Below are 25,476 nucleotides of genomic sequence, written 5' to 3' on the forward strand. Positions count from 1 at the left end.
GCAGACACAGGAGCGTAATGTAGTCTTTGGGTCCATTGGATTGTGTCAAACCGTCCAACCCCTGCCAGCATGAAACATGGACGTTAAATGAAAATGACTACGAAGATGATATATGTCCTGCTACTTTTCAGTTTCCATCAACCAAATGCAATCACAAACTTTGGTCAGCCTAGGGTTAAAGTAGAAGATACTAGCCCGAGGTGTCACGCAGTGGGTCTGAACCTGAAACAATGCGGTTGGGAAGTAAACTTCTTAGCGCCTACAGTAATCGACTGCCGTGTCTTTCGTAAAAGATATATTTGTGTGAGAGAGAGAGAGAGAGAGAGAGAGAGAGAGAGAGAGAGAGAGAGAGAGAGAGATGTGTACGCATACACATATCCATCCATAGAGAAGGTAGTTTCTCTGGTTAGCGATTACATCTCGTACCGCCATCCATAGTTTCAAGAAGTCCTAACACTCCCCTAATAATCCTCCACACCTCTTACTACTTCCTTTCGGTTTAACTTCCCTTGCTGACATCTCCGTCGGCAGGAAAGCGATCGTTGCTCCCCAGGTAGGTATGCTTCGTTCTCTTAATCTACCCTCATTTGTATTTACAGTCCTGTTGCATACCAATTATACTAAACCTATTAACTACCAAACATTTGCCACACGCATCCATCGCGTCTTCTCAGCCGATGACGAAGTCTGTGGCTTTGTTTTCTCAGATGTTTGTGTTGATGGTGGACGGAGAGATTTGTTGCTGAGCTTTTAATTACAGCAGACTAGAGAAATCACACAACACACTTTTAAATGTGATAGTATAAAATAAAGATCTCCGCCATCAGACAGAGGTGGTTTTCTTTTGCCACTCTGCCGACTAAGAATTTAACCGTAAGTTATTAATCTAGTCTATGCGGGTTCGAATGGTGTTGAAGTCATTCATTTAAATTAGTGAAACATTTCAATTAACCACCCCCACTATTTTCTTTTCTGGCCCACTATGAAATGTTCGTAGAGCTTTCAATATAAATCTGTCTTGGATTACTGTAATCTTTTCACTAAAAAATTTAATCCCGTTAATATTCTCGCATTGTTTTAAAACTCTCCTATAAAATATACTCAACGACCTTCCCCCTTTTTATTACAGTTTCTCCTTTATTATTCTGTTTATTGGCCTCATTATTGTTGTTGTTAAACTGTATATGAGTGCATTTGTTGTTGTCGATGATGATTCTTTATATGTTTTCATTCGAGCAGAGTATTTTAACCTTCATCTTTCTTTTCCGTTAACGATCAAATGGTCGTATTTCCTCCTCCGCGTGTCCCTCTATGTATTTTTATTACTGTTCATTATTATTGCAGTACCTTTTGCCTGGAGATTGCCCTAACCTTTCTCTCTCTCTCTCAGCAATTACAATTATTGCGGAAAGGCTGGCAACAACGATTGCTACTCCGCTGCACACTCCACTCCCACCAATTCTCTGATCAAAGCAACTTCCATGTTCGATGCCTTCCAAGTTGGCCAGACTTGTTTATTTGATCATTCTCACCAATTTCTGTACATAATACTCAACACAAGGGGAGGTGGACGGTAGGTCATTTAGGCATTGTAACATCTATTTTATATCACTGACCATACAAAGATAGTTTATCTCTCCCGCCCACCATTCTTCACATTCTCATGTCTCTTTTTGTTTTTTCACCTAAGGTCGGTACCGTTGTATTTCGTATGGATCCAACCAACGAAAATAACCGACCGGACATAGCAGAGGCATATACATCTTTAATTAAACCAAAAAAAAAAAAAAAAAAAAACAATGTAAAAAAACACTTCACTCTATTGAAGTTAAATAAGCAAGTGTTTTAGTGTGGTACACACATGACTCAGTGGTCCAGTATCTATCTCCACCACCAGACCTCGTGGATAATACACACTCACGTCCCCGTTTTTCTAAAGATTAGCTTTTATCCTCCACATTTTCTCAATATCTTGTCTGTGTCTACTATCATCAGCTCTAGGGTTCAGGAAATTTTCTTCTCGGCCACCGGAATCCTGGTACTCTGTCTTACTGTACACACACTTTATTAACAACGCATTTTTGCATTATCAATCATGGGTTTTAAGAATCTATCACGAATTTCTTTGCATTCGTTTGCTCACTACGAATTTAACACGTCGATCTCATCATCTGATACCCCTGTGACAAATAATAGAAATCATTACGATAGCAGGATGGTGAGAAGAGATTCCCACTTTAGGATTGCGGCATCATGGACGGTCAATTCCTCAAGTTCAAAGCCATTGAAAGTTGCTTTCCCTTTTCTCTATTAGTTATAATAATGGTTTTGTTTTCAAGTGATGCCACTTCCACATTTTTATAAAAGGCGGATGTAGTTGATTGCACCGACTTAGTTACTTAACTGTTTTTCTTTTATCAACTGTGGAAGGATTTGAACTCAAAATGTAGCGGAAGGCATCTAGGCACTGTCGTTCCACTCACTAACCTTCGCAGAGTTATTAACAACAATAATAATTAATTCTTTATTTGCCACAAGGGCGATATTAAGGGGATATTAATGATAGTGATTTCTAACTTTGGTACAAGACCCTCACATTTTGGAGGAAGAATATAGTCATTTAAATCGCCCCTACTACCTGATTGGTATTTTATCTTTGGAAGGGTCGTTAAAGCGTCCGATAAAATGCGTTTCGGTATTTCTATCCTGCTCTTTACGTTCCGGTTTCAAATCACGCTGAGCTCAACTTTGCCCCTCTTCCTTTCAGGATCGATAAAATGAAGCAACAGTCAGGTATTGGGCTCGATGCTTTCTGTTTATATGTAAAAACAGTTATTTTATCAACGTGTGTTTGATGAAAGGTGATGTCGACCCCAGCGAAATATGAACTTAGAATGTAAAGGGGCATAACTAAAATACTGGGTGACATCAAGTGCTCTACTCTATTTCTGCCAACTCACCACTCAATAATTGTAATGGACGGGGGCAGTCTATAAAAGATAGACAACTAAATTTATACACTATTAGTCTGTTAGATTACGGCCTGTATTATTTACGTTTCAAATAATCTATAGAAGCAATAAATAATTGAGCAGAAAAATCCCTCCGAAAAGTAATTTGAACCTCTTAACCAACTTCGAACAATTTTATGCGTAAAAATCTAACTGGGCTTTTAATGATTGGATTTAGTCGGTTATTTGTAGCAGATTACCGATGATAGATGTTATTAATTAGACCGTTACTATATCTACTTTAAACAGCTGCCATACTCGATATTATAAATATACTGCAACCATTATTGGCTAAACGAAAATTTTACTGGGCGGGGTGGCATGAAGGCTCCTTAATCCCAGCATTTTCACCTAGTTGGTTGGTCCCATTTGTTAATGGACTCAGGTAATGCCAGGTTTAATAGTGCTATTTTGTCGGTTTATTTAATGGCTATAACTGCATTAAGAGTTGAATATTCAAGGCTGCTTCGGGGCAAAATACTTTTCTACTTTAACATTAGCCCCTCCCGTCCCCTTTTCATCCACTTATCTGCCCACTACTTTTTGTTCTTTCTCTCTCTCTCCACCTGACCTGCCTAAATTCTTTTCTCCCTTTTCGTTTCTCTCTTTCTCACTCTCACCACTCTCCTTTTCTTTCTCCATCATCTCATATATCTCTTAATCTCCCTCTCACTTCCACCCTATCGCTTCATAACTTTCTTTCCTCATCTCCTCTTTTACCACGTCGCCACCTCTCTCTTTTACCTCACCCTTTTTTTTTATCTCTCTCTTTTATCAAGTCACATCTCTCTTTACCTCACCCTCCATCTTACCCCCCTCCGTCTTATTAACTCTCCCGCTCTGTTTCCTCACCCTTTTCCCTTATCACCCCTTCTATCGTACCTCACCCTCTATTACAAGTTAATTACTATCTGAAACTGATTTCCGGCAATGTATGCGTGCGTGCGTGTTTTCTTCCCTCACTCCACTTGCATGTAGGTTGGTAGGGACCAGATTGTGCTTCTGGGAAGGAAATACAACCTTGAAACACCCAACTGTAGCTTTTCCCTCGTAACGTTGCTCGGCTCCTTGGCCGTAATTAAACAATATCAGCTATTGTTGTCAGCTGTTATTTAGCATGGTTTGGGGAATATAAAATCCAGCGAGGATCCAGTTGCTTATAAATAAGGTACCTTAACGTTATTAGGTAAACCACATCGATTAGTCCCTCTTTCGCAACGTATTTGATACTTATTTCTCTGAAGCCAAACTTTCTAGATTAGAGATTGATTCTATCTGTTGAGTAAATTGAACCGCGTATTCCTTTCTTACCAGGGATATATTCTCCCTCCACATTGTTATAAGAAGTCGTTTCGTTGGTTCCTTCACCCTCATTTACTGCTTAGAAGTAATGTAGACTGAGTTAGATTGTTTCTTTCAAAAAAAAGGAGAGAGAGAGAAAAACTAGTTGCCAACGTACGAAAGAAAATCATTACCTATTGAACGCGGGCATAGACGTATAGTTAAGAAATTCGTTTCGCAACTTTGTGCTTCAGAGTTCGATTCCAGTGCGCGACATCTTGAGCAGATATCTTTTACAGTACGCTTTCGTTGAAAAATGGTTTTGTGGGTGGAATTTAGTCGACCGAAACTGAGGGAAGTTATCGCGTGTATGTGTTTATGTATTGTTTGTAGCATCACCGTTTAATGTCTTTTCCATGCGTACAGAGGTGAAACGGAATTTGTTGTCACCAACTCTCGACCTGGAAACAAACATCGCTTGTATGACGGTGATGCTCGTTTACAACAAACCGTGTCGCTAAGTCACAAGAATAGACACACATACATCATCATCATTTAACGCCCGTTTCAGTTTCTCTCTACCAAACCCACTCGTAAGGCTTTGATTGGTGTGGCCCTTCAGTAGAAGCCACCTTTGGTGTCACACAGTGGGACTGAACCCAAGACCACATGGTTGGGAAGCAAGCTTGCTTCTCAACCACACAGTCACACAAGTATCTATGTGGAGTTATAAGCAAAGTAGTGGAGATATATATGGACAACAGTGTTGTATACACCCAGGCCTGTCTAGTATCATATGTGCCATCTGTGACCATATTGTTTTCCCTTTTTTTTTGTTGTTTGATTTTCAGTCATAGAATATCAAGGATTTGGACTACGTCATCTAATGTGTCCTTCCTTGTTTATGACATTAAAATGAGACTTGGTTTATATTTTTAGCAGCTTGAGAAACTTAGGTAAAGCTCCCTCATTGCTACTGTTATTGTTTAACTTGTGCTGTGATGCATAAAAGGCACATATGCTGGTGACAGGTAAAGGACACCCAGCACACTCTGTGGAGTGGTCGGCAGTAGGAAAGGCAGCCAACTGTAGAAACTAAGCCAAAACCGACTGGGGCCTGATGCAGCACTCCGGCTTTCCAGTCTGGTCAAACTCTAGCTCATGCCAGCATGGAAAATGGATGCTGAATGATGATGATGACAGGTCAGCCCTGATGCAGCAGATCTCAGTGGTGATCAATATTGTATCCAGCACCTTGTTATCTAATGTGTCCTTCCATGATTAAGAGACTAGAGGAAATTTGACTGCTACTCCTTGTAGGTTGATTGAACAATAAGAGGCATCCTCATTGGATTGTCAGCATGTGTTTTAAGGACGTGGAAAGAAAGTGGTAATTAGGAACTGTACTTAAATGATGGAGGCAATGGAATTGTGACCAAAATGTATGGTGTTTGTTTACATTTTGTGTGGCATAGATGATTCCTCTTATATGGTACAGTACAGTGTTTCTCATGGGAAAAGGCCTGTGATAAAGCGGAGCAGACTGCATCATCATCACCATTGTTGACTAATGTCCACATTTCCATTGTTGCATGAATCAAACAGATTTTCTACAGCTCCCTGTTACCAACCAAGCAAAGGAATATATTTCCCTCATGCCCAGACATGATTTTCACAGAATACTGGAAATAAACAACATTGCTTATATGACGGTAATGCTCATTTACAACTGTTACATGAGCTACAGACAAGGGTGCACACATGTGCAAGAGTGCATTTTGCACCAAAAGCCAATATGAGAGTTTCTCTCTTGGTATCTTCCGCAGTATAGTTTGTTCTAACAGAACATTCGTGTTTAAGTGGGAATAAATATTACATCTCGGTATCAATACTTGCTCTGTTGCTAATATATATTTTTATACACTTATAAAGTCCCAGCTGACCAAAGCCTTGTCATGGATTTGGAAAAATATATATATATATATATATATATTCTCCCAAATCCACTCATAAGACTATGGTCAGCCAGGGCTATAGTAGAAGACACTTACTGAAGGTGCCATGCATTAGAACTGAACCCAAGATCACATGTCCAACACCATGCATGACAAAGAAAGAAGGATTATGTGAATGCAAATTTTATCTTCTCATTAATGGAAATAGGGGGAAGAAGTATTTCACTAAAATTTGGGTGGGGTGCTTGTTTTTGTATGAGAGCCAGTTGTTCTCAGACTGGCTGTAATGTGGTCATATCGTTTTAAAATTTTAAAGCTTGCATGGCTGAATCCATCCATTATCTGATGGAAGGTCAGCATTTTCTGTCCTGCTTCCAAGTGCTACACAGTGACCATGATCGGCTCATTTATGTCTAAACATCCTTTTCGAGATAAAATTCTCTGCTGTAGGAAACCACAGTTTCTTGACTGATACTATCTTTAACCTTTCAATGAAACTGCATCCTGTTTCCACTTCATCCCTTCCTTTCAAAACCACCTGTATTCAAACTTGAATGGAAACCTCAATAATTACTTCAGTTAAAGTTGTTACAGGGCAAAATTTCCATCATAGTTTCATATAAGAACCCTTTTTTAAAGTTATGTACCAAACAACTATTTAATACAATCCGTCCATTAAACAAGTAAAAAGTTACTGCTAAAATTCCTCCAAAGTTTTGGTTATTTTGAATTCTCTCTAATGCTGGTATAGAATGCACCCAGTACTGGTTGTAATGTAGTTGGTAAATGACTAAAGAATGCAAAGGGTTCCGAGTTCCCTTTTATTCAACCGCTTTAGTGTTGGTAGCACAAGAAAACACACCCAATATATAGTGTAAAGTGTTTGGCAATAGAAAGGGCATCCAGCCATAGAAACGAATTCAAGTAACACATATGAGAACAAGTCTGTGGAAACGGTCACTCCCAATAAGAAAAGACCTGTCCAACCTATGTCTGCACAGAAAGCAGATGCAAAATGACGGTAATGATATAAAAACACTGACACACATAGGCAATGCATTCTAGTTACAATTTTACAAAAATATTGTCTCAAAAGCAAATAAGACATACTAGAGAAGGAGAATGACTGAGTAATGGTGGTGGTGGTGGTAGAGGTGACAAATCTCTGACAGCTGCATTTTACATTTGTTAACCTTTAACCCTTTAGCATTCAAATTACTTTGTCAAATGTAATGCTTATTTATTCACATTGTTTTGAATTAATCAGGCGTTACCTCGTAGCTTTGAGACTTTGGTGATGAAAAACAGAATTCTTGGGCTGGATGTGGCCAGTTTAATCCTTTAGCATTCAGCTTACTCTCTCAAATATAATGCTTATTTATTCACATTTTTATGAATTAATCAAGCATTGCTTTTCTATCTTTGAGATTTCAGTGATGTGATTGTTCATTATTTTATGACATTGCAAGGTAGGTGTAACAGGCTGGATCTCAGTTCAGTTTGAACATAAAACAGGTCGAATATTTGGGCTGGATATGACCAGTTTAAATGCTAAAGGGTTAATAAAAATGATTTTTGGATGGATCCTGTGTTCTGTACTTCAGTAGACTTTGAGAAAGCTGTTATAGTATACAAAAGGTCTAAATATTGAATGAAGATATATATATATGCTTAGTACACAGTTGTTTTGTACATTTGGTGAACTTTGCTTGTATTGACCTTTATCACAGAACTGACCAAGTATCTGTGGCTATATTGTCTTAAAATTTTATGAGTAGCCAAAGAAGTTCATTATCAAACAACCGTCTGGAAAGTCAGCAATTTTGTCCTCCATTCCATTGTGAAATGATGTCCATGATTAACTCACTTATCTCTTAACAGCCAAATGAGTTACAACTCGCTGTTGTAGGTAACCACCTTTTCTTGGCCAGTTGTACTGAGTTATACGTATCCTATAGAAAAATTCCCTCTGATAATATTAAATCATTTTCAGCGAGAGTGTTGTCTTTCATTCTTTTTACACTACAGAAATTAGTCCTGTACATTTTTGTGTCTAAGGAAGTAGTGAGGGCTTTTTTGAGGGAGATTTGGTTCTCATTGAGCATGCTGAGTGACTATGCAGACATTCCTTTGTTGTTCCAATGAAAAGATTAAAGCATAAGCATGTCCTTGATAGCTTGGTTCCTTATTGTCATCATTAAAACCTGAAAGAGTTTGTAAATGGATGCCTGTAAGAAAGGATAATTTTCACAACCTGAGTCTCAGTAACACTGTTGTTGCCATACATCTGTTAATACACTTTTTTGTTTCAGTTATTTTTGAACATAAATGAAGAATTTACTACAATAATTTTCCCATTTTAAGATTGTACTTTAAACATAAATTAATATGAAATTTTAATGGTGAGTCTTAATTTAGATTACTCTAAAAAGAACAAGTTTGTCATAGAGGTTGTCTTAATTATTGGTATCAAAAGGGTTACTAAATCAATCCAGGTATTCTAAATATAATTTTTAAAAATTTTATTGGAAAGAATTAAAGAGTTAATTTGCAATGATAACATTAGAGAAAGGTTGAGCAAGTAATTGAGCATAAAAAATTAAAAGTATCAATTGTCAGTTTTCTGAAGAGACCATGGCATAGCTGACATCTGATAATTGAAGAAGTACTGGGTGTTGCGAGTCATAGATGTACACAGTAAGGGTACACCAACAAGACCTAAGAGGAGAGAGAGAGAGAATGGATCTTTGGTTAGGTCTGATGCGTATGAAAAGTTACGTAGAACATTGATTTGAAGTCCAGTTTAAGTCGTGCCAACATGGACATGTGTACATGACACCTATGATAAACAAATGGACACAATATGTTAATACCTTCGTTTTCAGCTAGCTGATTTATATTATTATTATTTTTGTTTCCCCACCCCCCACCACATACATACATGGTCAGCCCTGATGAAGTTGACCTGTAATGAAAGGAATTTTAGCCATGATCATCCCACTCTTTTGTATATCCAGGACTACATTGTCTAATATGTCTTTTGTTTTTAAGATGACACTGTTATTTGAAGGCTATGTGGCTGTTATTTTTAACCAGGCAAGTAACTTCTTAGAGGCTCTCATTGGTTCAACTGACTAATGTATGTTTGTCAAAGATATAAACTGGATGTGTCTGCAAAACATTTGTTTGATTTGAAGTATCCTGTCTCATATTGTCTTCCTATTATGTGATGTACCTTTAAAGAAATAACAGCTTTAGCATTTCCCATTTGTATTGTTTGAAATGTTCTGAAACAGCACAATTAAATGGTACATTTCTTTATATTTCAGTGCCAAGCGCAACTTGCTGAAGTATCAGACCTATAACTCAGTGATCATTAAAGAGAGATTCACCTCTGCAAAATGGAATTGTTGCCAGATTCTGAAGCTGAGCCATACTACTGTGGAGTCTGTGGCAAAGAATTTCTTGTTCATGCGTTATTGGAGAAACACTTGAAAACCCATACAGTAGAGAGACGTTTCTCTTGTGACATCTGCGGGAAAGACTTCTTGAAAAACTCTCACCTGACAAGACACATAAGAACACACACGGGTGAGAAGCCTTTCCACTGTGACATCTGCGGCAAGGATTTCTCCGAGAATTACACCTTAAAAAACCACATAAAAACTCATACTGGAGAGAAACCTTTTCATTGTGATATATGTGACAAGGATTTTACTGAAAGATCCACATTGAAAAAACACCTGAGGATTCACACCGGGGAAAAGCCTTACCATTGCACGTTGTGTGGGGACAGCTTTACGGACCATTCCACTTTAAGATGTCACCTGAAGAAACACACAAGAGAAGAGAAATCATTCCAGTGCGAGACCTGTAGCAAGAATTTCACTACTAAAGCCGCTTTGAAAGGCCACATTCGAATACATAAGAAGGAGAAAACGTTTCCTTGCAAGGAATGTGGGAAAGAATTCTCACTTAGCCTCCAATTAAAGGCACACATGAAAACACACGCCAAACCTGAGCCACAGCTGAAATCGAATATTTTACGCTGTAAGATATGCGGGGACAACTTTCTGGACAATGTTGCTTTAACAAGTCATCTAAGAATACATAGAGACTAATTTGTGTTTTTATTTGGGCTGAAAGATGGTATAAGTTTTTTTTTTAAATTAATATTTTCTTTTGTATTTCAACTCAATAATAATGATGATAATAATAATAATATTTCAAAGAAAATTTGATTTAACATTTTTTATTGCAAATTTTTTTGTCTCCATAGATTACTTTCCCTTCCATAGAGGAATGAAGCTATTTAACCCAGTATTTCATGAGAGAAGTAAATAGAATTTGTCAGAATAACAAGTCACCCTTGTCCTTGACATAACACTGCTCATGACAAAAACAAGGATAATTTTTAATGTAGGCACAAGGCCATAATATATTAACCCTTTCATTACCAGCCCGGCCAAAACCGGCTCTGACTCTGTAGTACAAATGTCTTGTTTTCATAAGTTTTGCATTAAAGTATACCACCAAACCTTAGTCGCAATTTATATACCTAACACTAGCTGAATGATAACTGAGTTATTTTACTAAATTCTTTGTTATATTTAAAATAATTGAAAGACACACAGAGCATCTCAAAATAAATACAGTAACAAAAGGGTTAAAGAGATTTCTAGTCAATAAAACTAACTTCAGTTTATCCAGGACCACTAAGAATTAACAGTCATAAGGTATATAACGAAATACTACAGGGCATTTTGTCTACCACTCTGATGGTTCTGCCATCCAGTTCATTCATTTTTACATCTGTTATTTTTTTAAAACCAGTGTGGACAAGAGGCTTATATTATTGAAGTACTAAGTAATAGTTGAATACCCTTTCTGTTGATAAGCTTCACCTATTTTAAAAGTAAGGGACTGTGTGCCTGTGTATGTATGCATGCACAGCGCGCGTGCGGTTCTTTCAGTTTCTGTACCAGATCAACTCCTAAGGCTTTGGTCAGCCTGACTCTTATAACAGAAGACACTTTCCCAAGGTGCTGCATGCATGGACTGAACCTGGAAGCATGTGGTTGGGAAGTGAACTTCTCAACCAACATCCATGCTTGCACCTGTGTTCTTAATAATAATAAGGACAATTTCTTACACACTGAAAAACCACAGGTTGTGGTGAGAGAGGTGTTATCAGTTGAAACAAGTGTATTACTGGTACTTATTAAATTAAAGCCTAGCAGGATTTGAACTGAAAATATATAGGGATGTAACTTTATACCTCAAGGTATTATTAGTTCACAACTTGATCAATTTCGATCATGCCCAATATTCATAATAATAATAATATCTTAAATTGATGCAACACAAATGTGTAGGAGTGTGGCATAGTTGATTGAATTCTCAATATATTACTGATATTTTTTTATTAACTCTAATGGGATGAAAAACAAAAGCTACCATAACAAAAGGTGAATTCAGACCATAAATAACTACCACATTTAATTCAAAATTCTACTGATTCTAATATTTACTGCCTTAATCCTTAAGTATTTAAACTGGCCATATCTGACCCAAATAATCTACCTGTTTCATGTTCAAACTGGCTAGATATGCTTATGCATACAGTGTTCTAAAATCAATCACATTGCCAAAATTTTGAAGCTATGAGACACTATGATTTATTCAAAACAATGGGAATAAATAAGCATTATATTTGATAGAGCAGTCTGAATACTAGAGAGTTAATTATATTCTTTAACTGGCATAAAGGCTAAAGAAAGGAGGTTATGGTGATCAGATTGACACTTATTCAGCGTAAAGCCTCTTACTGTTGGACACTCAAGACAACTGATACCTTTTCTTCATATCTTGATAGAATCATCATCATCATCATTGTTTAACGTCCGCTTTCCATGCTAGCATGGGTTGGACGGTTTGACTGTGGGCTGGCGAACCAGATGGCTTCACCAAGCTCCAGTCTTGATCTGGCAGAGTTTCTACAGCTGGATGCCCTTCCTAACGCTAACCACTCCGAGAGTATAGTGGGTGCTTTTACGTGCCACTGGCACGGGGGGCAGTACTGGCAACGACTTCACTCAATTTTTTTACAGGTGCCAGTAAGGCGAAGCTGGCAACAATCACACTCGAATGGTGCCTCCTACATGCCACCGGCACGGAAGCCAGTTGGCTGCTCTGGCAACGATCACGCTCGGATGGTGCTCTTAGCACCCTACTAGCACGGGGCACAAGTGCCAGTAAGGCGACGCTGGTAACGATCACACTCGAATGGTGCCTCTTATGTGCCACTGACATCGAAGCCAGTTAGCCGTTCTGTCAACGATCACGCTCGTATGGTGCTCGTGCCTCTCATCAAATTTCACTTTGATTTTGAGAAAAAATTTTTACATTTATGACTTATGATTGAATCATGGGCAATGTTGTATGGTGATTATTCACTCAGAGCATATGTACTGTGCTACCATGTTGAACCAACTACGCGGCCATGAGTATTATTCAGAAATAAACACAAGGACATCATTATCTCTAAGTGTATATTATTAGATCATCATCATCATAATTTTAATGTCCACTTTTCTGTGTTTGCATGGATTTGATGGAGTTCATTGTGGGAGATTTTCTACGACCGAATATCTTGCCTGTCTCCAACCCCCACCTGTTTCTAAGCAGAGTAATATTTCTCCATGGCCAGACAGGTTTTCATAGAATACTGGAAATAAACAACACTGCTAGAATGATGGTGAGACTCATTTACAACTATCATGTGATGTCCAAGACAAGGACACACACACACACTGTCTCTCTCTCTCTCTCTCACACACACACACACACAAACTAACAAAGAAACAACTGGTTTCTTTCAGCTTCTATCTACCAATTCTACTCAAAGCTTCAATCAGTCCAGGGCTGTAGTAGAAGATACTTTGCACAACATTTCACACTGTGAGTGGGACTCAACCTCAAACCATGTGGTTAGGAAGTACATTTCCTAACTACAGCCACGTCTATACCATGTAAACAAGTTACTACCAGATTGTATCCTACTGAAAGAACAGAATTATTATGAAGAAACCAATTTCAGTTAATGAATTTATACATGGAACTTTACGAACTCGGGATGCATTATGGTGACCTGTTGTTCACTCCATGCTATATCATGTCACAACTAGCTGTGCGTTGTGTCCCCTGCTATCTCAGAGCAACTACTAGAATATTTCATTCACAGAAGACAGAAAAAAAAAAGGGGAGTCTTCCTTAATGATGCATGAGAATATTATTGAATAAGTTGAATTTTTATGAATTTATTAGCACACAACCTTCTCAGTATACATCTATGGTCAAAGAGAAAGAATTTAGAAAAATAACCAAATATGGTAAAAACTTGGGGAGCAGGATCTGATGTTAAACCAGGAATGTGGTAAAACCAAATCCAAAGATTTGAGTCTTCAATGATGTGACAGTCATCATCATCATCATCATCATCATCATTTAATGTCCGCTTTCCATGCTAGCATGGGTTGGACGATTTGACTGAGGTCTGATCTGGCAGAGTTTCTACAGCTGGATACCCTTCCTAACGCCAACCACTCCGAGAGTGTAGTGGGTGATTTTATGTGCCAACGGCACGAGGGCCAGTTTGGTGGTACTGGCAACGGCCATGCCCAAATGGTGCTTTTTACGTGCCACCTGCGCAGGAGCCAGTTCAGTGCCACTGGCGATGACTTCGCTTGAATGTTTCACGTGCCACCAGCACAAGTGCTAGTAAGGCGACGCGGTAACAATCACACTCGAATGGTGTGCTTAACGTGCCATCGGCACGAAGGCCAGCTTGTTGCTCTGACAACGATCTCACTCACAATGATACTTATAATAATAATTTCTAAACATTGTTCAGCAAAACTTTGTAAGGCATTGCCTACAGCCTAAGGGCTGAAACCAGTAAAAGAATAAAATAGGTACTAGGCTACATGGTTTGGAGAAAGTTATGTAGGGATATGTACGACCGTACGTAAGGAGGTTGGTGACAAGGTCTCCTCTTTTGCGCCGCACGATCGCATCCTAACATAATAATAAGTGAAGCCATAATACATGGATATATTATACAGTGCCAAAGGAAATGAATGAAGGATGACAAGCCGTTCTAGATGCTAACCAATCAGATCAGTGGACACAACAGGGTTAATCTAGCCAAAGATGGTTGTAATCTCAAACGAGATCATTCCTAAGGTTTTTCTCAAACAGTGAGGATATCAATATTGCTACAGTTGATTATATACTTCAAATACTCTTCTTTTCGCAGTTTCTTCATGCCTGATGATCAACATGAGAAAGAGTGGCACATCTTCTGGTTATGTAAACCAATCCTTGATGCTGCAGGCCTTTTTTTCCTGCCTGCCCTTAATTTCAAAGTGAGAATCAGTCCATGCAATCAGGTTCCATTCTTTAGACCTGGTGGCCTGACCACAGTGGCTCAATGGGCTAAGATGGCTGCAGTGACCAGCATGCTGAGTTTTACATTAGAGATCTTCTTACAGAGCTGGAGAGCTCCACCTACTCTGGAGTTCCCAAAGGGTATCAAAGAGGGCACCAGACTTGATTTGTTGTTGTTTACTCCTAGCTTTTCCTTTCCCAAGAAGTTTGCCAATGTCCAGTGACGTGAGGACCAAAGAACTGAAGTATTTTAGATTGCAAGACTGTGTGAGAGAAAATTGTGATGTCATAGGAGGGAAATGTGTCCGCATGGATGATGGTGCCCTTGCTTTTGATGATTCAGAAAAGAAAGAGGCTTGGAGAAGCCATAATGAAAGACTGCTGAATGGGAAAAGGAAAGCCTGCCAAATGTTGACCCAATTCAGGGACCAGCAACCTGAATCGACAGCTCCCTGGTAGAGAAAGCAGTTAAAGGTATGAAGCCAGGGAAAGCCCCGGCCCATCAGGAATCACTGCTGAGATGCTTAAAACATCTGGTGGTGTGGGCTGTGGCCTAGTCACCTGTATTGTAAACCAGGTAGTTCATGATGGAGTCATACCCAGTGACTGGTGTAGCAACACCATAGTCAACTGCTACAAAGGTAAAGGTGATGCATTAGATAGAAATAACTACAGGGGTATCAAACTGCTGGATCAGGTGATGAAGGTCACAGAGAGGGTCATAGCCCAACTAATTAGAGTGTTTGCTTAGATGAGATGCAGTTCGGTTTTGTGTCAAGTAGAAGCACTACTGATGCTATATTCCTGGTATGGCAACTGCAGGAGAAATACCTAGCCAAAGATAAACCCCTATATTTGGCTTTTGTGGACTTGGAGAAGCCTTTGACAGGGTCCTTATCTGGTGGGTGATGTGGAAACTGGGAATTGACGAATGGTTAATTAGGGCTGTACAGGCCCTATACAGAGATGCCGTTAGTAAGGTTAGGATTGGTAATAAGTATAGTGGAGAATTCCGGGTAGAAGTAGGGGTTCACCAAGGATTAACCCCCTCTTATTCATCATAGTCCTCCAAGCAATAACAAAGGAGTTCAAGATACAGTACATGGGAGCTCCTCTATGCTGATGACCTGGTCTTTATAGCAGAATCACTACCAGAACTAGAGAAATTTCGGGTGTGGAAACAAGGTTTAGAATTGAAAGGCCTTAGAGTCAATGTTGTAAAGACCAAAGTTCTAGTAGGTAGGAAGACGAACACATCACACTGCCCCACCTCAGGTAGGTGTCCCTGCTTGACCTGTAGAAGAGGTGTAGGTAGAACCTTCATAAGATGTACCCAGTGTAGGCTATGGACACATAAGTGGTGCAGTAACATCAAAGGAAGATTAACTGGGAAGATAGCTTTTGTGTGTAGCAAATGCACAGGGGTAATAAACACCACAGATGCTCAAAACAGATTCCATCACATGCCAGGGGAAGAAACTAGAAGTAGTTGATAGTTTCTGCTACCTAGGTGACCAAGTCTGTAGTTGGGGTGGTTACTTAGAGAGTGTTACCACCAGAATAAAAATAGCCTGGGCAAAGTTCAGAAAGCTTCTACCCCTACTGGTGACAAAGGGCCTCTCTCTCTCAGTGAAAGGTAGGTTGTATGATGCATGTGTGCGAACTACTATTCTTCACAGCAGTGAAACAAGGGCTGTGACTGCTGAAGACGTGTAGGCTCGAAAGAAATGAAGCTAGCATGATCCACTGGATATGTAATGCCAGTGTACACACACAACAGAATGTAAGCACCCTGAGAGAAATGTTAGACATAAGAAGCATTGGATGTGGCATGCAAGAGAGACATTTGCATTGGTATAGTCATGTACTGTGGATGGACGAGGAGAGGTGTGTGAAGTGCCACTCCCAATCAGTGGAAGAAAGACATGGGATGAAGTGGTGAAGCATGACCTTCGAATGTTGGGCCTCGCAGAGGCAATGACAAAAGGCCGAGACCACAGGAAGTATGCTGTGACTGAGGAGACCCAGCAAATAATGGTGAGTTCACAGCTGTAACCTACACCAGCATCGCATAATCAGCTCACTCAAAAGTACTTTGGATCATAGGGTGACATGCCATGCTTGAGGAGACTTATTGAGTCAAGTACATAACATCAAATCGAATGAAATTACAATCAAGTGGAAATTGTAGTGATTTTAATTATTAAAACGGCCAAACATGGCCATTGCCAGCGCCACCTCGACTGGCTTCCATGCCGGTGGCACGTAAAAAGCACCAACCAATTGTAGCCATTGCCAGCCTCGCCTGGCCCCTGTGCCAGTGGCACGTAAAAAGCACCCACTACGCTCACGGAGTGGTTGGCGTTAGGAAGGGCATCCAGCTGTAGAAACACTGCCAGATCAGACTGGAGCCTGGTGCAGGCTCCTGGCTTCCCAGACCCCAGTCAAACCGTCCAACCCATGCTAGCATGGAAAGTGGACATTAAACGATGATGATGATGATGATTGATAATGATATAGATAATTTTAACATCTGTTCTTCCTTGTTGATATAGACTAGACAGGTTTGCAGTGCAATATATTATCATAGCTTCTTTAAGACTCAGTATCCTGAGTTTCCTGCATTTTTACTGTTATCATATAAGTACCTTTAACCCACTTATCCTCCATTTCCATCATGTCAGTTCCAACAAAAGCATTTTTCTTGCTGACATCTGGCAATATCTTTAATACCTGGTGATACTCATTTCATTTGTGCACTAGTCCTTCATTGAGGCAAATATAATATCCAGTTGATCATATTCAGCACTTTTCTCCTCCATCTCTGTACATCATCAATATATCAGACATTTGCCATACAAGAGAATACCCTCCATCAGGCATTTGCCATATTCTGAATGCCTTACTTCCCTGGGCATGGATACATTGAAACTCCGACATCTGGCAGCTGACTTGGCAAACACCCATAAAATTATTAACCATCTCACAAACATCTCTGAGCACCTTTTCAAACTCCACCTGTCTAACACCCGTGGTCATGTTTACAAAGTCAGAAAACAGCACAGCTCCCATGACTTTAGGAAACATTTTTTCACGCTAAGAGTTGCTGAAGCATGGAACAAATTGCCGGCATCAGTTGTTAGTTGTCGGAGCACTGCATCCTTCAAAACTTCCATGCTTCCTGAGATTCGCCAACACTACACCTGATTTTCCCCCCTCCATACACACGCAAGCATGTATCTGACTCATACATTGTTCACTTCCCAGACATTTGTACATTACTGCATATACTTTATACGCACTTTTGACAAGTTGTGGTGCACCTGAGCACTGTATACAATAATTTCATTATTATTATTATTATTATTATTATTATTATCATATGATGTCTCACTATTGTCATAGCATCCCACATTTTACTTCATGTTGTGTATCTAGATTTTTTGCTATAAATATTTGTCTGTTATATATTTTCAAGCTGTTCTTTAGTGTTATGATAATAGTTGAAAGATCAACTTAGGTATCATTTAGCCAAAATTGGCTCAGGCTATATTTAACTTAATAGCACCACTTGATAGAATTTCTTAAGTCATTTTAATGTTAAGTTTTGTGATATCATAACTTATTCAAGTAAGAAGCTGTTGACTAAGATGTATCCAGGTATTGGTGGTTTATCTGGAATCCTTGAAGAAGTTTGTCCAGATATAGTTTGAAGGTTATGAGATCTTTTTCTTCCATGACTTTTTTTGGAGATAATATTGACTGATATTTCTTCTTACAGAAGAAAAGTAATTGTATTGCAGCATGATTTGTATAGGGGGTATTTGGCACAAGATCCCAGCTTTGGATGAATTGTAAACATGATGTTAAGGTCATTTGGGGGTAAGGCTGGTGATATATTCTTTACATTTATAAATTTGACATCAACTGAATTTGAACTCAGAATGTAAAGAGCCACAAGAAATACTGAGAGCAGTTTGTATGATGCTCAACAGATTCTCCCAAACCACACACTCATGAAAATTTGACACTGGCAGAATTTGAACTCAGAACATAAAGAACCAGAGCAAATAACGAGAGCAGTTTATATGATGCTCAGCCGATTTTGCCAAACTGCACCCTATATAGAAGACAAGTACTGATAATGCTCTACTTCCCTTTACATTCCCACTCCCAGGATCTAACTACTGTTAGTCAAATAAAAAGAAATAGTTGCTGATGTGGCCCTATTGGGAACTGAACAATGATGAATCGAAGGACAAGTGGAGGTGGAATAGGTGAGTTATTAGATGACCTGCTCAGGAATCTACTGTGAAATTAGGACAAAAACAATGGAAACTGTATGTGTGTGTGTATATAATGTTAGTGTCTATGCACTTTTTGATGAAAGGTGTGCACTCATACAAAAATACTTTGTGGTGGGCCGATGAACCGTCAAGGGTATGTTTCTTTGGAATAGAATTGTCCTTTATCCACTTAACACAAAACCAGAAGTAATCTTGGAGATGATTATTCTTTCTTCAATTTAAAAAAAATTTTGTGCTTGAAATAAATGGGAGATCTCTTTAAGAGTTATTCTGACAAATATTAATTGTTTTTTCTGCAGAAGATAGCCACCTTTCAGAATATATAAAATTGAAGATATTTCCACCAAAGAACGTGAATTACTCTTTGGCAATGTTCCTGCCTCCATCGGATGTCAGATGATAAGTTTCGCTTACAAAATACTTAATTTGAACATCAAACACAGCAATATGGAAAATATTAAAACGGTGGTGTAAGTTACAGTATTGTATTATGTCCATGGCCTGCCAATAACATTTAACTTTAATTTGCCTTCTGCTGGCTACAGTTAACAGTAACAATCCTTTCTACTCTAGGCACGGGGCCTGAACTTTCGGTGGGAGTGGGTAAGTCAATTGCATCAACCCCAGTGCTTTATTGAGCCCGAAAGGATGAAAGACAGAGGAGAGGCTGCTAAACATTTTGCCTGGCATGCTAATGATTCTGCCAGCTCAGCACCTTAGCAGTAATAATGAAGTTAGGGCAACTCGCCAATGTAAAATGGGTACACTGTATAAATTATCTTGTAGCTATGAGCTAGCAGTAAAAGTTCATTCTCGGAGATAGTTCCTTGGAAAGTTTGTAGATGCTTAGTTAACAGAATATTGCTGTATCTATTTTCGTTATTTAAAAAAATTTCTGTAGTCCACACTCGTCTATCCGTCTCAGGGGAAATAACTCCAGTTATGCTATGAAAAAATTTAGAAGTTTCGATTTGCTTATCTATATAGTAACAGTAAATTCGAAGACATGAGATATTTGTGTATCTAATAGAGAGTGATTACCTTGGAATAGATTATCCTGATATTAGATTTAAGTTTTTAGAAATCCTTTCATGAATCCGTTTATTTGTACAACCTAGAAGTGTAGGTGCAATACGGAAGGAAAGGGACATCAGCCAAGAGAAATTGATGGCACTTGATGAGTTTGAATTTTCACACTTTATCAGTTCCATGTTAACTGTGACTGGGCAGATTACGCTAGATCTAGCATAAAATATGCTAAACTGGTAATGATTCCTCTTTCCATGAAACTATTTCTAACCCTTTCATTACCGTATTTATTTTGAGATGCTCTGTGTTTCTTTCAATTATTTTAAATATAACAAAGAATTTAGTAAAATAACTTAGTTATCATTCAGCTAGTGTTAGGAACATAAATTGTGACTAAGGTTTGGTGGAAGATTTTAGTTCTAAACTTATGAAAACAAGACATTTGTACTACAGAACCAGAGCCGGTTTCAGCCAGGATAAAGCATAACGCAAACCTGTCTAGTCTATATCAACAAGGAAGAACAGATGTTAAAATTATCTATATCATTATCAATCATCATCATCATCATCATCATCGTTTAATGTCCACTTTCCATGCTAGCATGGGTTGGACGGTTTGACTGGGGTCTGGGAAGCCAGGAGGCTGCACCAGGCTCCAGTCTGATCTGGCAGTGTTTCTACAGCTGGATGCCCTTCCTAACGCCAACCACTCCGTGAGCGTAGTGGGTGCTTTTTAAAGATAATATCTAGGACTACATTATCCAATTCTCATTTTCAAGCAAGTAGGAAGTGCTTTGGTTTTTGTTTTCAGCTATTCATGTGACAACATAGAGGCTACGTTGTTGGTTTTGAGGAAAAGAAATTTCACAATATAATTTACATTCATAATATTTATAATATTGCAAGCTCTGATACCTCAACATTCAAGGTGGAATGTTTCTTTAAACCTTTTGAGACCATACTTGGTTTTATAATAAAAACTTTCTGTTCAAAGTGATCTAAATAAAAATTTTCTGTCAAAATTTCATAATTTAGGTTACTATCTAACACCAGTTGAATAATGACATTAATTTTACAAAACTCTTTGCTACTTTAAAAATTAATTGAAGCAAAGCCCGTTTATTTCAACAGAAATATGATAATGAAAGGATTGACTGAAAATTATACTTCTGTCCTGTTGCTTATAAATTTCAGTTTTGTGAATGTCTGCATTCACCCTTTCATTACCAACCTGGCTGAAACCGGCTCTGGTTCTGTAGTACAAATGTCTTGTTTTCATAAGTTTAGAACTAAAATCTTCCACCAAACCTTAGTCACAATTTATGTTCCTAACACTAGCTGAATGATAACTAAGTTATTTTACTAAATTCTTTGTTATATTTAAAATAATTGAAAGAAACACGGAGCATCTCAAAATAAATACGGTAATGAAAGGGTTAGAAATAGTTTCATGGAAAGAGGAATCATTACCAATTTAGCATATTTTATGCTAGATCTAGCATTTTTTTTCAGCATTTAGCAGAAAATTTTTGAATCTAGCATTTAGCAGGGAAAATAGCAGATTAAAATTTTATTTAGCATTTTATTTTGGTATTTTTCTCAGCTCATTATATTTCCACAATAGTTAGCCTTTTTTCTTCTTTTTCCTCCTTTTCTACTTTTGTTAATGTATCTTATTTTAGGACTATCAGCTATTGTTGAATTTTTCTTTCACTTCCTTGAAACTTCAAATGAAAGTTTATCAAGTTATGAACTTTTCCAGCCCCTCCCCTCCACCTCTGCTTGGATACAGAATGGTGTTGGTGGGGGGAGAAGATAACTCATGTCAGCACCTGAACTCACTACACAATAATGTAAATATGTTGCAAAGAATGAAAGCATGGAAATTCATCCTAACAATGCTTTATTCTGTAGTGATGAGTTTTTACCATGACAGGTTGACTGATTTACTTTCAGTTTGTTTTAAAATAGGCCTGTGTTTTTTCATGCTTGTTTTGGATTTTATATCTTGTATAGAAGTACAGGGGTGGCAGGGGTCTCCCCCTTTATATTTCTACTTACTTTTTTTTTTCAAGTATTGTAGTTACATTTGTGGTTTTACCAATAGATATTAAATGTAAGATTGGAAGCAAAATCTGATGTTCCCAGGTTTATATCAGAACACAGTTTTAGGATTTCTGCAGATTTTACTTTTCCATTTGTAAGTTGGCCACTCTGCATCCTGAATCAGTATTCTTCACCTCAAGAATTTGTAAGCAGCAAACATAAGAATTGTTAACGGCAAATGACAGAATTGTTAACGGCAAACTGATAAGTTGTGCTTTCAATTTTATATTTTTTATTAATCATTCAATTTATTTTCTTGCTTCCCACTACATTATAATGAGCAAAGAAGAAACAAAGTTGCACCAACAAAAATTCTGAAAGGAATGGCTTAAGATGCCAGCATTTACTAAGTGGTTGTGTGAAGTACCTAGTGACCAATCTAAAGCACATTGCAGATATTGTAGATGTAATATGTTGGCAAAATATTCTCTTTTAGTAAGCCACTGTGAAGCAAAGAAACATAAGGCATCAACTCCACAGCAAACGATACCTCTTACCAATTTTATCAAAACCGAATATCATAAGACATCTATGCTTGAAGCAAATTTAGCAATGCTTATTTGTTGCCACTCATCATTTAATAGCTGTGATCACTTAATAAAGTTATGTAAGAATTATATGTTTGATAGTGATATTATGTCCAAAGTGAAGTTGCATCGTACAAAATGTGCAAATGTTGTGAGAAATGTTCTAGCTCCATATTTTGATGGAGATTTGATTTCTGATATAAGAGATAGAAAATTTAGCCTGTTATTAAATGAATCCAATGATATATCGATAACCAAGTTGTTAGGAATAGTTATATATTACAGTGACACTCACAAAAAAGTGGTACATACATATCTCAGTATGGTATCTTTAGAAACGTGATGCTGATGGCATTGTAGATGCCTTAAAAATTGAATTAGTGAAAAAGGAATTAGATATAAAAAATTTACTGGCTATAGGAACTGGCAATGCTAGAGTAATGATAGGAGTCAACAATGGTTTTCCCAGAAATTAAAAGAAGTTCCATCATTACTTCCATTTAGATGTGTATGGCATTCTTTACAGCTGGCAGTATCCCACATTTGTGCTGGATGCCAGCCCATAAATTTAGAATTTTTAGTATCCAAAACCTATAAATGGTCCTCTCATTCTTCAACAAGACAAAGTGCCTACAAACAACTTGCTATCAATGATAAAGAGCCTTTGAAGATCGTGAATTCTTGTACAACTAGGTGGCTATCAATAGAACCAGTGGTAAATAGAATTTTAAGCCAATGGTTTGAATTGCAAACTCACTTCCAAACTACAACAGAAGAAAAATGTTTACAGCACAAATGTTTTGTGATTCCAGAATTGAACTTTACCTTTTATTTTTGCATCTAATTTTAAAACATGTTCAGGAAGTGAATAAACTGTTTGAATCAAACACTTTTGACAAAACAAATTACTTGAAAATCTTTCAAATTTGATCAAATCTGTTGCTAATATGATAGTGTTGCCAACATGTAGAATTCATCCTCTTGATCCTGATGCTTCTATTGAAAAATTTCTGGATCCTAAACAAATTTAGGCTACAGGTTCAAGAGAAAGATAGCAGAAATGATTATCAAGAAGACTGTGACAGCCAATGAAGAAAATAATAATCGCAAAAGAGCACAACAATTTTTACTCTGCCTTTATAAAGAGCTCAAGCACCGTTTGCCAGAAAATATTAATATACTGAGGAATATCAAATGTTTTTCAGTAGAGAATATTTTGCAGCATTTCAAAGAGCCAATTTTACTTGTCTTAGGAGCAATGCATTTAAATGAAGAAAAAGTTGCTTCAATTGAAATTCAGTTTAATAGCATTCATTTAGTTAAATGGACAAATACGTCTAATACTGAGGCATTCTGGCTGTAAGTCTTGGAATATAAAGATGCTACTGGAGGAAATCCTTTTAGAGATGTTGCAAATTTTGCCATTAATCTATTGACATTGCCAAACTCAAATGCAGAAGTTGAACAGTTGCTCAGTAGAATGGGTGTAATCAAATCAAAATTGAAAAACAAAATGCATCTTCCTATGCTGTCTATAAAATATGGCCTGAAAAGATATGGCAAATGTTGCAAAAACTTTGATGTTCCAAAACACATAATTGACAAGATTGGGACCTTGAATGTATACAGAAGTCAAGACCTAGGCACTGCAGCTGTGAAATTCAAGAAATTATTTCTCAATGCTGAATGTAATTAAAGAACGTAAATAAAAATTAAGCTTTTTGATATAATTAGTCTTTACCATTTTTCTGGTATTTTTTTTTTACTGAAATTTAGCATAAAATTCTGATTTTAAGTTGGCAACACTGGGTATCACTGAAATAGGTAAGTGCTGGGGTAATTTTATTGTAGCAATTTAGGGTCATGTAGTGATTGCATATTTCTGCTATGAAAATATACGAGACCTTTATGTCTCAGCTGGCAGGTGTTTTAAAGGTTCCTCTCTATGTAGACATGTCTAGTTTATGAATAGATGGCACCAGTTGAGGATGGGGTGAATGACTTTTAGGTAGGTGTGTGATCAAAAGTGAGAGTAAATAGATTATTAACGTGGAGAATGAATAGTGTAGAAGTCATTATTGAAACATGGGATATCGATATTACCAAATTTAAAAGAATGTGATGTAATGGTTAGTTCTTCATTGCAGTCAAGGGTGACTGTAATCAATGGATGTGACGATTGTTCATTCAAAGGCGAAGGCTGCAAATCTTTAACTCAGGGGTCACCAATTTGAAATGGTTGATATTTGTTGGTTGCCAGTGTAACAGTTTGCATTATCTCTATATATATAAATGGCAAAATGTCTGTGTGTGTGTCCTTTATACAAATCCACAATTTATCAGTTAGAGGGCTCGCACTTTCTATGGTCATTCAAAACCGTCCAAGGGTGGTCGTGCACATCTTTACATTTCCCCAGTCACCCCGCAAAGCCATGCAAAAATCAATAGAAGTGACTTTTTTGTTAATTTTTTTATCCAAATCCCAATCAAAATGCCCGAAACTTGATACGCCAATTGAATGCCAGCTAGCCAGGTCACAGTGCTAGTTATATATAGTGAAGTTAGCAGTTAGTGATTGTAATGAGTGCTGCTGTTGGAGATATGCAAGATGGGAGAAGAACAGTGATTGAAGTTGTAAAGAAATATTTATTTACTGTTACTTTGTATAATGCCATACCACGACGGGTCGGCTAGTGTAACAGTATAACATAGTTCATAAAGCATTCAAAGTAAAGAAGGTTATGTGTGTACACAATCTCATAGTAGTATATATTTATATAGAGAGAGATATGGTAATGTTGCAGAGTAAAGA

The 25,476-nt window shown here is 37.8% G+C and overlaps 1 protein-coding gene across 1 annotated transcript in view; it reads left to right on the forward strand.

The window, feature by feature from the left end:
* The first annotated feature begins 401 nt into the window (after positions 1-401).
* LOC115214501 (zinc finger protein 271) overlaps positions 402-25,476 on the forward strand; it is a 36,341-nt gene continuing 11,266 nt past the window's right edge. Inside the window, exons 1-5 of the mRNA XM_036504414.1 lie at positions 402-553; positions 9,299-9,343; positions 9,577-10,366; positions 22,574-22,984; positions 24,122-24,352. Of these exons, the coding sequence (XP_036360307.1) occupies positions 9,649-10,366; positions 22,574-22,984; positions 24,122-24,352 (1,360 nt within the window). The 5' untranslated portion in view covers positions 402-553; positions 9,299-9,343; positions 9,577-9,648. The remainder of the gene's footprint in view (positions 554-9,298; positions 9,344-9,576; positions 10,367-22,573; positions 22,985-24,121; positions 24,353-25,476) is intronic.

Source organism: Octopus sinensis, linkage group LG7, assembly GCF_006345805.1.
Source record: "Octopus sinensis linkage group LG7, ASM634580v1, whole genome shotgun sequence".
NCBI classification, from domain to species: Eukaryota; Metazoa; Mollusca; class Cephalopoda; order Octopoda; family Octopodidae; genus Octopus; species Octopus sinensis.